Source organism: Magnolia sinica, chromosome 1, assembly GCF_029962835.1.
Source record: "Magnolia sinica isolate HGM2019 chromosome 1, MsV1, whole genome shotgun sequence".
Taxonomy (NCBI): Eukaryota; Viridiplantae; Streptophyta; class Magnoliopsida; order Magnoliales; family Magnoliaceae; genus Magnolia; species Magnolia sinica.
This window is the reverse complement of record NC_080573.1, coordinates 60,216,580-60,231,472: the sequence shown is the minus strand read 5'-3', so window position 1 is coordinate 60,231,472 and position 14,893 is coordinate 60,216,580. Positions and strand designations below refer to the sequence as shown.

At 38.6% G+C, this 14,893-nt stretch overlaps 1 protein-coding gene across 2 annotated transcripts in view; it reads right to left on the bottom strand.

Moving 5' to 3' along the window:
- The window catches only part of LOC131250588 (phosphatase IMPL1, chloroplastic), a 92,950-nt gene that overhangs the window by 16,961 nt on the left and 61,096 nt on the right, over positions 1–14,893 (bottom strand). For both annotated transcript variants that reach the window (XM_058250884.1, XM_058250879.1), the window contains exons 7-9: positions 8,073–8,171; positions 7,848–7,961; positions 969–1,070 (exon numbers count right to left, since the gene is read on the bottom strand). In XM_058250884.1, coding sequence (XP_058106867.1) covers positions 969–1,070; positions 7,848–7,961; positions 8,073–8,171 — 315 coding nt within the window. The remainder of the gene's footprint in view (positions 1–968; positions 1,071–7,847; positions 7,962–8,072; positions 8,172–14,893) is intronic.

The following is a 14,893-nucleotide window of genomic DNA, read 5'->3' as shown; positions in this document are numbered from 1 at the left end:
CCACGGTAGTTAGCCCTTCGAAGAAGAGAGGGCTTCGCACCCACTTTTGAGTTCTTCCACACAACTCACGAAGAGAGTAGACAAATAAAGCAAGAATTTTTATTAAACTTGAATGAATGAAAAGAACTACAAGGGGTGCCTATTTATAGGGAAAAACCTATACCCCAAAAACTCGCACCATGTGTGCAACCTATTACTTGGCGATGAAGTAAACTAAAATAAAAACTAAATAAAGAAATCTAAAGCGTTCACGATGTTCTAAATAATAACAATAAGCAAAACCTAAAATATGAAATCAATCCGATGAGTGGGCCACGATCATGAGATCCCATGATGGGCTTTTCTTGACTATCGGGCCCACTGTTTTTGAACCAAAACTTGTCTTCTAGCTAGGAGGCCCTCCCTGGACGTCGTCATTGAGCCGGATCGATGGTGGGGTCCTCCTTCTGCGTACGTACGTGCGTAGGGGTGGTGGTGTGCGTGCGCGTGTGCGCATGATGTCCCCATCAAAATCAACATCAGAGATCATGTTAGAAATCAAAACTTAATATGGTTAAATAACCTGCCCGAACAGAATCATGTATCCTAATATCTTGCAAACCCTTGCATAAATTAAATATGGGAAACGATATATGTAGGAGGAACACTAATGTATAGGTCACTGCAGAGAAGTTCAATCAAGAAAAAGAAAAAAGAAAAAAAAGACATTGCACTCATCATCATCGACCCTGTACATCAAGGCCTACATGCAAACTAGCAAATAAAGCAGATAATGTCATAAAGGTGACCAGCTGTATGGGTCAATGAGGATCAAACGTACTACTAGGGTTAGGAATCTAAGCATCTACAGTCTGACGACTTGGTGCTCTAGAAGTTCATGATAAAAATAAATGCAAGGATTCTCATGGATTAGTGGTTCTCGAGTAAACTATATTTGTAGGTGAAAAGGATAAAATACCAGCACTAACCTTTCCATGCAGCACACCATTGGAGACAAGAACAGATCGATCGAAAACGCAGAATTTCCTGCCATCCATGCAGGTGACAGCGCCCCCAGCTTCTTCAACCATCTGCTTGAAGGAGAATGTGACAACATATAAGAAACAACAGAAAAGATGAAGAAGAGAACTGGAATTTTTCCCAACTCCAGAGCCTAAAATTTATCCATACAAAGAAGATTTCAGTGGTACACCAAACCAGGCCCTGTACTTCAGACTCTCACAGATCTCCATATATTAGATGCAACAATCAAGGACCATGTGATTCAAGAAAAGTAAAATATAAAATTCTTTAAACTCTTTTGACACTTATAGAGGTTTCTAATTCTGTGTAGATGCCAGCCTCTGCTAAAAAATTCTCCTGTTTATAGATCAAAAGCTTATCTATCTTATGATGATGGTCGTGGTGGTGGTGATCATGATCATGATGAGTTAGATGAAGTAGATAATGATAACGTAACATTTTAGGAAGAAAGAAGGGCATTGTAGAAAATTGACAGAAAATGGCCTAAAAGAATTTAAATCAACCCATGCCACTTTTTTGCCAAGTGAACTGCCTCATGAATGGCTTCTATGAGGACTAAAAACAATATCTTACCAAATAATTTTCTGATAGCATTAGCTCCTGTACTTGTAGTAGGTCTTGGTATAAAAGCAGTTTCATTGAACATAGATCATGTGAGAAAGACTAGAACACACTGCCATAACTAATGATTGGAATATGGATAATATTGGCCAATATTATCAGTACTGCACTAGCCCGATATGAAACAGTAGAATTCCCAAGCATCACACAATGTATGGCAATGCATCGATGATATATTGTGATATTTCGAAATAGGTTTTTTTATTTTTTACATCCACCATTGTTTATGGGGCCTTGCAGATGGATGGTGTAGATCACGTGGATGAGTGAGCCCCAAAAATAATTTCCACAAATCTTGAGGGAGAGGAGATGAAGAGAAGCGATTGGGCGGTTTTTTGGGTTTTACTTTTGGTGCAAAGGGTAGGGTTTTTTTTTTTTGGTTGGTATTATTATCTTTACTTTTATTTTTCCCCTAAAGGGTGAGGGAATGGTGTGTTTTAGAATGGGAGAATTTTGTCATTTTTGAAAAAAATGCTCCAAAATTTAGAGAGTCCTTAGCAAAAAATGATGTAAAAATGTGTATTTGCAACTGTGTTTAAAATAGCAAATAGCGTGTAGCGTAACGTTCACCCCTCTGAAGCATGAGGTGTAAGCTACATAGCATGCTAATCAAGGTTGCGCTTTGTTACGCCAATTTCATGATATTTTGCACCAAATCAGACTAATTAATAATGAAATTTAACAAAATTTCATGATATTTGGTGCAACCAAATGCAACCTAAAGTAATAGGAAAGGAGAATGTTTTTTTTTTTTTTAATGATGATAGAGAGACCCCACCCCTTTTTAAGGCGAGACTATTCCCTTGCAGATGCACACAATCACCCAAAAACCACGTGCATTGGGTAAAGCACAGGGAGGGGAATCAAACTCATGCCTACGGGGAGCAAACCCACGACACTAGCCATTCACCCAAACCTCGGAATGATTAAATATAAAGGTAAAGAAAGAGCAACGGAATTGATTTAATACTCACTTATGTTATTTTACTAAAAGTATTGAAAAGATTAACTAATTTTTATTGAAAATAGAAAAACATAACAAATCATTAATTGATTTAATGTTGTAATGAAAAATAACTTATTATATGAGCTATGTAGCATGTAGTGTATGCAAATTATCATGAAGCATAGGTTAAATGCAACTTAAGCTATTTTCATGAGCTATGTGACGTGAAGGCTAAGCTGCGCTATGTAGCAGAAGTTAACATGCTACATAGCATAGCTATTTAAAACCTTGATTTGCAATAACAACATACTAGCAGTGTGATTATTTGCAAAGTCAAATCTTTTATTGTGGGTATTAGCAAATACCCTATTATTGATGTAGGCATTTGCAATGTTTGTAATATTGGTATCGTTATATGTATTGCGTAGTGATATCGCTGATTTTATCATCGATACCTGGAAATGTATTGATAATTGAGGGAAACATTGGGGAAAATGGTGGAATTATCCAATTACTCATTTTTTCGCAAGAAAATGGGGAAATTTTGATTTTCCCAAAATTTCCCATTTCGATCCTATAATCTCTCCATTTTCACTCAAATATATGTCAATGCATGAGAAGGATTTGGAAACAAATCCACGTAAAAAAAATAAAAAATAAAAAAATAAAAAATAAACAACAACAAATAGAGGAAAGAAAACCCCCCCAAAAAAAACATATTTTTGTACAACATTTCATATCTTAGAAAGTTTTGACCAACCTCTCTTTCGGTATTCGATTTCTTTCCTAGTCATGTGTTCTGGTTCACAAAACTTTTCAAGGACTGGTTGGAATTGAGTATAGAACCAAATGGCCATTAAAAAAATTCCACCAAAAACCCCTTCTTCTTCTTCTTCTTCTTCTTCTTCTTCTTCTTTTTTTTTCTCCTTTTTCATGTATTTATGCAGCCGTGTACCACAATACCAATGATATTGGTGATAATATCATCGACACAAGGATCTGTATAAAGAAAAAGCCAACGATATAGTTAGCTATATTGACATGTGTTGAAAATATTTGTATTGAAGGGATATTCGAAATCGCTGAGTCAACGATACCGATATTATTGATAATATCGTCAATAACAAAAACACGAGGTCTTTGTTTTTTGATAATATCGTCAATAACAAAAGCACAAGGTCTTTGTTTTTTGAAAATATCATCAATAACAAAAACATGAGGTATTTGTCAAAAAACCCCTTCAAATATCACGATATATTGTCATCCCACCTTGATGAAGTTTCTTCATCTTCCTAATGTGGGAGGTAAAAAAAGAAAACCCAACAAAATAAAATTAATAAAACACAATTTTCCAAGGATCTTTTGAGGGATCTCTTTGTGGGAGGATTTAGGCAACTCATTTTTGTTGTTTCAAGTGAAATCAATGTTTGGGCGGAGAAATCAGGATCCAAGAGCATAAATGAATCAGAACCCAATCAGTGAGAATTTTATGATTTAGGTTGTTTATACTTAACTTGCTTGTTTAGATTTGGTAGAAATATTTTTTAATCCATGTATGCATGTTTCGCATGCAAAATCATGGATTTTATGCTTCGATTTCGAATTTGGGAAAAAAATGGAAGAATTTTGGGAAAATCCAAAAATCTTCCATTTTCACCCATTCAAGTTGAAGTAGGGTGCCAAAAAATATATGACATTACTTGTAGGCCGATCTATGGATTGGCAACAATTGTCGAATTCTCAATTATTTTTAATTAAAAATAATGAAAAAGACTAAAAAATTTCTTCTTTTTTTCCTAATATGTTGGTCAACAAAAAAATGGTCGATGTATGTCTATTGATCAGTGTTTTTATTATTGGTGATATCAAAAAATATCACCAATAATATTGGTATCACTAGGTTGATGATACCAAAGTTCCCTTTAATACAAATATTTTCGAGCATTGACAATTTGTCGCCATGTTAATGACACGTGCCGATATCACTAAAATATCGTCGACTTTTTCCATATATAGTTCCCTATATCGATGATATTATTGTCGATATCATCAATACAGGGGATTAGGGTGGGCAGAGCCGCGTAAATATGTGAAAAGGAGAATAAACAAATATATAAAAGAATGGATTTTTCGTAGAATTTCTTTTTTTTTTTTTTTTTGTGGATATTTTGTTTTACACTCAATTTCAACCACTCATAAAGTTTTTCTAATCAAAACACGTGATTATTGGGTCGGTAATCGAAGATCAAAGGGTGAGCCAAAACTTTCCAAAGTATGAAATGTTGTAAAAATTCTGTTCTTGACTTCTTTTTTTTTTTTTTCCCACAGATTTGGATAAAAAAATGGAGAGATTATAACATCGAAATGGTAAAAATCAGATTTCCCCATTTTTTTTGCCAAAAATAAGTAATTAGGGCCCCAATTTTTAACACGATGAGAGGTTGATCAATTGATTCATTTTGATCTCTTGATTTTTAGATTTTTTTTTTTAATTATTTATATTTTCAATGGTTAAAAAGTCTGTTTAATTAGAAAAAATTCATTTCAACCTTTCTTTTTTAAATTTCCGGTTTTTTTTTTTTTTTTTTTTTTTTCTTTCTAATGTTTTCTTATCTATGGTGCATGTTTATCATCAATGTATTGCATTTATTGGTGGTAAATTAGTTTTTAAAAATGTATTAAAATATCTATTTGTTAAAAAAATTCCATTTCAATTTTTTAATGGGTGCATGGTTATATGATGAAATGCATGTATGTATGTGTGTATTACTATTACTATGCATGCATGGATATATGGATGGATGTATGCATGCATGGATGGATGGATGGTTGGTTGGTTGCATGGATGGATGGATGGATGGACAGTCGGATGGACGTCTGTAGATCTGTCCACGAACCGAGTTAGCTTGGTTAGCTTGCTTGACTTGACTCGAAAAAGCTCAATTCGACTCGGTTTTCGAGTCGAGTTCGAGCTTGTCCGAGCTCGAATCGACTCGGATCGAACGTCAACTCGAATCGAACTCAGCTTGAACCAGTTCGGTGACTCGGTTATTTTGATATTGATGCTGCTCACCAAGTGTTTGATGAAATGACTCAACGAAGTGTTGTTTCGGGTGCATACATTCTCTGTGGAATAGGCTGGTGGCGAGGAAGGTATGGATATGAAACAAATCACTACCAAAAATAAAATAAAATTACATGATAAAACTACCCTTGTATCTTGATTTTGATGCTGCCTATTGAGTGTTTGATGAAATACCTGTAAATTGTTGCTGCTATTTTGCATACTGTGAGAAATTGAAGGTGCACTCCATCTGTTTGAGAAAATGCCGCATAGGCTCAAACTCGGCTCGAACTGGCCCGAGCTGTTGACCAAACCGAGTTGAGTTGGCTAGTTAGACTCGAGGACCGAGCCGAGCTGAGTTCGAGCTGGGATCAACTAGTGGCTGAGCTGTGCCAAGCTCGACTCGGTTCAACTCCTGTACAACTCTAGATGTCTGTATGTATGCGTGTATGAGGGGTTGGATGTATGTATGTGTTTTTGTGTATGGATGGATCATGGATGGATGTATGCATGCATGGATGGATGGATTGGTGGATGGATGGATGTATGCATGCATGCCTGCATGGATGGATGGATGGATGGTTGGTTGATTGCATGGATGGATGGATGGATGGATGGTTGCATGGATCGGTGGACAGTTGGATGGACGTATGTATGTATGCGTGTATGCATGGATGGATGGATCATGCATGTGTGTATGTATGCATATGTCAACATATTTATGTATGAATGCATGCATGGATGGTTGGATGTTTGTATGTGTTTTTGTGCATGCATGGATAGATGGAGGGATCATCATGCATGCATTTATGTATGTTACTATGCATGCATGGATGGTTCAATGGATGGTTGGATGTGTGTGCGTATGCATGCATGTGCATGGATGGATGGTCAGACATGTATGTATGCATGGATGGATGGTTAGACATGATTGTATGCACATGTATTTTAGCATCTCCTAAAGGATCATTGAGAAATTCCACAAATTTCCCCACGTTTCCCTAATGTTTGCTTGAGTCAGCAATACATGCTTTTAGGCTCTATTAAAGGGAAACTTCTTATGTATGCATCTTATTTGCAATTATTTGATTCCTAAATGTGCAAATATGTGCATCTCCTAAAGTTTCATTGAAAATTTCCACCTTTTTCCCCATGTTTCCCTTAGTCAGCAATGCAAATTCAGGCATCGGCGATATCATTATACGTTTCCATATCCCTAACTAGTGATACTTGAAACGATGCCGATACCATGGACATTGCTATTGATGAGTGTACGTCGATCTACATATCAGCCACACCCCTTTGTTTTTCTTTGAAAGTAAATTTAATTTGCATAAAAACAATATAAAATTATTCAAATTTTTTTTTTTTCACAAAACTAAGGTGTTTTTTTCTTCCTTTTTTATTTTTATTTTTATTTTGTAAATTTATTGTTTGTGTTTTGGTACTTGTATTGTATGATTTATAAACTATATGAACACATTTTGGATACAATTGTATCACTTCTATCAAATGGTGCATAGTTTAGGATCCTATACAAAGGAAACTTACTATTCACACTAGTTTTTTAAAATGTTTTGAGTTCTAAGTGAGTAACCATAACTCTTTTAACACCTGAAGTTTCATTGAAACTTTCTATAATTTTCCCGATGTTTCTCTCAGATAGCAACAAATCCCCTGATACATGCAATATTTTGCATATGATACGGGTGCAATACATGCGTCGAAACTGATATTTAAATCAATAAACATAACATAATGAAACAGGTAGCAGAACAGATGAAATGTTTCAACTAAAAACCAAAAATCTCAATATTCATACCATAGGACAAATGTGATACTCTTGTCTGTATGTGTCCTGGATTTTGAGAAATGGATTCATATCCCCATTCTCCACCCGTATCAGTATCCATATCAAGCATCATAGGCATGGAGAGTATTAACCTAAACCAGCTGTGCTCATGTCAAGTATTTTTATGTGCTTAGCCATTTCTCACAGATTCACCAGAATCTACATGTATTGTCTCAAGATGCATGTCTATCAAAGTAGTCAACTCAGCATGCACAGGTATAGCTCAAAAAATCTGTCATCAGGTTGGAGTTATGCCGGCCCAAATTATTTAGCAGAAATTGGTTTTCTGAAAAGAATAAGAAGAGTTCACAAATTGTTTCATGGGAAATGACAATCATTACCAGGACACCGGCAGCCATATCCCATGGCTTTAGACGGTATTCCCAGTAGCTTTCTACAATCCCCAGAGCCACATGACACATGTCTACAGCAGCTGCACCAAGCCGTCTCACACCCTGTAAATCTCACACAAAAAGCACCAAACATCAATTAGGTCTCTTCTTTAGTGACAGCACTAAGGTCATAAGAACTGCTAATACGAATGAATTGTTTGAATAAATTTATACTCTGCTTATATCGGTAAATTCTTTGAATAGATTTATGTTGGTAGCCCATGCATCATCGTGTTCGTATCCAAATCCAGTTACTAGAAGAGATCGCTCCACCTAAAAACAAGCATAAGGCAGTAAACCTTTAGAAAATGGGAAGGTAAAATGCAGTGAGAAGGTAAGATGGCATGTCAACAATTGCAAATATCATAAAAATTAAGTACATACTATAGGAGGAGATCTGGTACACTTGGGAGGACAACTTTCACCCTCCCAATTTTTATATTGTACACATGGCATGATCCAACCCATTCAATCATAGTGGACAGCTGTGATGGCTCATAGGACACCAATCATAGTGATTGGGCAATGCTAACTGTTTAAAAATCATGCATAAAAATCACTGAAATCCAGTAGGTGATTTTTGCCCAGCTTGATTGTCCTACCATTGTGATTTTTCCTATGGTCCATTCATGGAGCCTTATTATGAATGAGCAGTTCAAATCATCTTTACACATGCTACATGTACAGTAAAGACTTCTGTGTGTCTGTGTTGAGTGTAATGTATATCTATGGGTTTTGCTAACACCCAGCAGGTAACTCCCAACCTATTAACTGAATGCAACACCCAACCCTTCCAATAGGTTGGTCTAACCATGAGGATCACCTAATGTATAAATCAGGCCCATCTACTCATCAGGTGGGCCACACCTGATTGCTTGAAAACATGTCTAGCAATGGAGAAATAGCATAATACAAGTGTGGTCAACTCAAACGAGTGGCTGTGGCTGATTTTTGCATCCAGAAATCCTCATGGTCTGCCCACCCTATAGGATGGATTGGATGTCACATCATGCACATGAAAGGTTGGAACTTATCCGTTGGGTGTACGGTAGCTTGTGGTCCAACCAGTTGGACTTGAGAAATGTTTTCCATATTGGTATCGATGCCAATGTTTGCGATATCAATACTATCGGCCGATATATTGCACCTTGGCAATACGATATGGATGGTTAATTTCTAGAATTTCTAATGTCGGTGGAAATATCGCAATGCATCGTGATATATCTTGGGTGTATTGATATTGTACGATATATCACAAATTCTCCTACATAAATAATAGTTGGTATCAATATTATTGATTGATACTGTGCAGCGCCACTGGAAACCCACAGTGAGTCTGAGAAATGGGAAAAAAAACCCCTCCTAAATCGATTTTTCTTGAATCCTCACCATCCCAAGATTAATCCCCAATGGATGTCGACCCTTCCTTTCAAATTCCTTCGAAGAAAAACACATCATTCAAGCCGGAATCAAGATCGTAGCTCATTTGGGCCAGTTTTCGAACCGGTGGATATTTTCCATTTTCGATCCTTTTGTTTTTTTGGTAAATCATGTTAAATCAGTGTGAAATGGTTAGAAATTTATGATTCTTCATTTTTTTTTTTTTTTGCATGAAAAATCATGGACTTGGAGCTCCAATTTTGTGAATTGGAGTTAGGTGGCCTGATTTGGGGGGAAATTGCGGAATGATCGATTTTTCCCCAATTTTTCCTAAATTGATTGCAATTTGACTTTGTAAACATGAAATAAAAAATGCTTCTAACATGATATGCACAAATTCTTGCTAATTTGGGTTTTTTTTTCAGGAAAAAAAATTCCTTTTTAATTAAAAATATTAAAAATGTATTTTTAGAAATTCCACTTCGATCAAAGAGTAAATTAGGCCCCATTTTAGAGTGTTTGAGAGTATTCAATGAAAACATTATTAAATACACTCGAATTTGGGGATTTAGGGATACGTGGGGAAAATCAAAATTTCCCAAATTGATTGCAATATAACTTTGTAAACATGCATCAAATGTTTTTCTAACTTGAATTTACAAATTATTGGTATTTTGGGGTTTTTTTCAGAAAAAAATAATAATTTCTAATTAAAAATATTAGGAAATGATTTTTTTAAAATTCCACTTCCATTTGATTGCAATATGACCATATAAACATGAATGAAATCAAACATGAAATCTGTTTTGGGAATTTTTTGGAAAAAATAATTTTTTAATTAAAAACAATTAAAAATAATAAAAATAATTTTTTTTTCATAAATTTGAGTTTGCTTGCCGTTAAATTCCCTTAATATTTATAGATGTAGTACAATGTACATATTAACATTGTTGTTTGCTTAATGTTCTTTTGCAGGTAGAACATGTTGGGAGGCAAAGGGAGATAGTTGGACGTCGGATTGCAGTACGGGACCCATCTTATCCATAATTGATTTGGGTCCGGATCTAATTCCCTTAATATTTATGGATGTGGTACGATGTACATGTTAACATTGTTGTTTGCTTAATGTTCTTTTGCAAGTAGAACATGTTGCGAGGCAAAGGAAGATAGTTGGACGTTGGTTTGTAGTACGGGACTCATCTTCTCCATAATTGATTTGGGTACCGATGCAATTTTTGTGGTCGTGTAATGAAGAGTGGAGGGGTTGTAAGACCCGTATCCTAGTCCGTACCGTTCCTTAGACTTCCGCGATCCTCCCCGTCAAATTCCGACACCCGCGACCTATAACCGGCGTTTGCGTGAGACCCTAAGTCGCATCCCGTATATCTGAGTCAACTCGACCCGAGACTTGTACCCTAGCGACCGCGCCGTCGCAGCAGTTCCAACGCCGCGTCTCGTGCGTCGATGCGATACCCAAGCTAGGAATTGTGGGCCCGCGTTTATTTCGAGAAAATGCCGCGCGTTGTAAATCCCGAGAGAATCTCTACCACCTTTCAAATCAATCAAGTCAAGTACCAACCTATACCCTACCCATCCTTCTCTCACCTAAAAGTCAACAACACCCATACCTAACCATTTCTTTCTTACCAAAAGTCAAGAGAACCCATACCCTCCATCCCTTCTCCCTTACAACAACCTATCCTCTCTCTCATTTTCTCTACCCATCCCAAGCAACCCAAGGAGAGAAACTGTCCAAGCTCCAAGAAGAACCTCAAGTGTGGCCCACTCCCTACCACCCAATCTCCCATCCTAGCCATCCATACTTCATCAACCTTCATCAAAGAGAGAGCGTAGGAGCTTAACATTCCAAGGAGCCAAGAAAGAGCGAAATCGGTGGGTGATTTTAGGGTATCCACTGTTGATTTTCATTTGAGGGCCCACTTGTGATGGGACCCATTTTGATGTACATGTTATAAACAAAGACGAGCCCATAGTGGTGGGGTCCCTCCATCTCACCACTCTTTCTCTCTCTCTCTCTCTCTTTCTCTACTTTTCTTTTGATGATGATGATGATATATGGAGTGGGACCCACCATGCGGTACGTGTGAAATCCACACCGTCCAGGCCATGAGGCTACGTGATGTATGTGTTTTATTCACGTTGGTCATTAGCCATGGGGCCCGCCTTGATGGCATGTGGTGTCCACGCGTGTGGACCCACCTAATCTGCACCATCCATCTGTTGGGCTGCTGGGCAGCAGCCTAGCAGCATATAGCTACGGTAGTGACATCATCAAGTTCTGCTGGTCTGATCATGAAATGTGTTATATCCCAACCGTCCATCTATGTGGACCCCACCATGATTCATGTATTTCACGTGTGGGGTGGCCACGTGTGGACCCCACCTTGATGGTGCTATCTCCATCGTCTAGACCTTGGATGATGGAGCTCATGTGATGTATGTGTTTTATCCACCGTCCATTGCTTGGACGGTGGGCCTGCCCCACACATGGGACGGCTGGTGTACCTCCCACCATCTATATAGCTGTTGTATTACGTCAACAAGTTCTATGGGGCCCCTACGTAATGTAAGTGTTGTATCCTCACCATCCACGTGGACGGTGGGGCCTGCCCATGAGGTATGTGTTAATCCGCACCGTTCCAATGGGTGGAACGCTGTTGGACCATCTGTTCAGCAGCTACAACGGTCCACCTTGATGTAGTGTTTTATCTACACCGTCCGTCCATCTGGTTGGGACCCACCAAAGGTATCTGTTTTATACCCACACCGTCCATCTGTTTCACCCACACCATGTATTTGTTTTATACCCACGCCGTCCATCTGGACATGTCGTGGGGCGCACCACGATGTATGTGTTTCTCCATGCCGTCCACCTATTTCTGCAAGACGGTGGACCCACCCACAAGTGCTGCACGTGTGGGGTGGGGCCCTACCCTGATATATGTATTCTATAGCCACGCCATCCATCTGTTGTTGTATGGAGCCGACCTTGATGTATGTGGCTTACATCCACGCTGTCCGTCCGTTTTGGGTTGTGTGGGCCCCTACCTTGATGATGTGTTATATACCACGCCTTCCATCTGTGTGTGATCCATCTCGATATATGTATTTTATATATACGTTGTACGTCCGTGGCCCACCGTGATGTGTTAAATCCGCACCGTGCATCCATGAGGCCATATGATATATATCCACACTGTCCACATGGGATGTGGGCCCCACGTGATGTATATATTTGATCCAAACAGCCCAATCTGATGTGTATAAGGCCCATTTGGCAACGCCTAATGTGATGTAATGAGGCCCATTGTGATGTGTTTGGGGCCTAGTCGTGAGGTCCATTGTGATGTATTTGGCCCATTGAGATTGTATGTAGCCATTGTGACGTGTATTAGGCCCATGAGATGTGGCCCGTTGTGATGTATTTGAGGCCCAAGTATGAGGCCCAATGTGATTTATATGAGGCCTATGAGTAAGGCCCAATGCGATGTGTATAAAGTCCTTGTGTGAGGCCCAATGTAATGTATATGAGGCCCATTGTGATTTATGAGACCCTTGTGTAAGGCCCATTGTGACCATGTGAGGCCCATTATGATTGTATGAGGCCCATTGAGATTGTATGTGGCCCATTGTGATTGTATGAGGCCCATTGTGATTGTATGAGGCCCATTGTGATTGTACGAGGCCCATTATGTTATATATGAGGCCCTTATGAGAAGTCATGGGCCCCACTATATGTTTGGCCCTATGAGGGTCACTCCTTGGGAGCAATGTTGGTTGAATGTCCACATTGATGGGCAATGATGGTTAAATGTCCACATTGTGACCTTCCCTTAGGCCTCGTTAGGCCCATTCTTGATATGAGTAGGTCATCTAGGCCCATCCTTGACATGAGGAGAGTACATCATCATATAACATGCTTAGTATAGCTCCACGATTCATGCCCATACGCATCATATGTATGCTTAATACGAGGAGTGATTGATTATAGCACATGCCATTGGGCGAATTATTATGGGACTCCCTGAGAGACGGAGTTGCCTCACATGAGCGCGCAGCACGCGCAGGTTTGATGCATGACTGGATGGTATGACTCATGCATCTCGCATTTTGTGATATGACCACCATACGCCCTAGCGACATTAGGGCCGTAGCCTCTACAGGCATATCGTGGATGGTTAGATGGGGCACCAGAAATCTTTTTCTACATGGGGTGCTATAGATGTCCCTGGGTGAAAGTACCTAAACCCTCTTGGTACCAGAGGACGCCCCAATGTCGAGACTGAGGGATATATGTAAGTGCCATAGTTTATATCCCTTTGTGTTGTCAAATTTGTGGTGCCAAAGACACTGTTATGAAGCTTGCATCTGTGAAGAACAATGCTCTGCTCAAGATTAACTTAGGGTGACAAGCACTGTTCACAAGTCAAGACTCGAGAAAGTGAGTTTGTTATTAAGATCTCAAGATGCATTCAAGTTCTACCTCAAGATCTCAAGAAGCTTTCAAGATTGAGCTCCATCAAGACTTCAAACTCCATTACTTTCAAAGGTCACTCGTCTCTAAAGTTTCAATGTCATTTCTTCACTATTGAGGTATGACTGACCTTAGGTTGACCTTTAAAGCAGGTTATTTTGGAAACATAATTCATATGTTTTCTATACGTGAGTTTAGTCTGTTCTAAGACTAGTCTTGGACTTTGTTCGACTAGTCCTAGCACTGCTTCGACCTGTCTAAGAAATTCCTGGATCAGTCGTAAGTTTGTTACAAAAATCGAAAATTTTCTGTTAGGCTTCGACTAGTCCTGGGGACTGTTCGACCAGTCGTAGGAACAGTGTCGACTGCATCTTCGACCAGTCGTAGACCTACGACTCAATGTACAGCACTGAAAATTGACCTGCTTCGACCAGTCGTGAGAGCCTACGACAAGTCGTAGGAGACCCACGACTAGTCGTAGACCACCTACGACCAGTCATAAAACTGCCAAATCTTATCGCGCCTGAATTTTTCAAATCTGTTGGTTCTACGATCAGTCGTAGAGGTCCTTAGACCAGTCGAAGGTGTGATTTGCTCACCTATAAATAGAGCACAAATCTCAGAATTAAACATGAACTTTAAGCTAAATTAATTCGGTCTTCTGAGAGATAAGTCGGTGCTCCATATAAGCTAAGTGTGTATATTTAATATTCTCTTTCTTTAGCTTTCTTAATTGATTTTGTTCCTTGCATTCCAATCTAATATGAAAAAAGGAATTGTTGTTTTCCTTTTTCTGGAATCAAAATCAATTAGAGCTAGCCCTTTTGTTTTAATTTAAAATCTATTAGAACCTAGAACCATTATAAAGTGAGTATTGGACATTGAACTTTGACATTCAAATCTCTACTCCGACTTGGTTCTTCTGGGCTGCTACAACGAAGGAGAAAATCAGGTATTTTACAATTTGTGTAATTTACATTGTTTGGTTTTGTTTGAGGTTAAGCCAGAAAAATCTCAAAGTTGTTGGTTATCTGAGGAGAGCCAGAAAACTCAGAAGTGAGGGTTTTTGAATTGTGTAAGCCCTTTGAAAAAGACACAATTGTGAAGGTTTTGGGTGAAC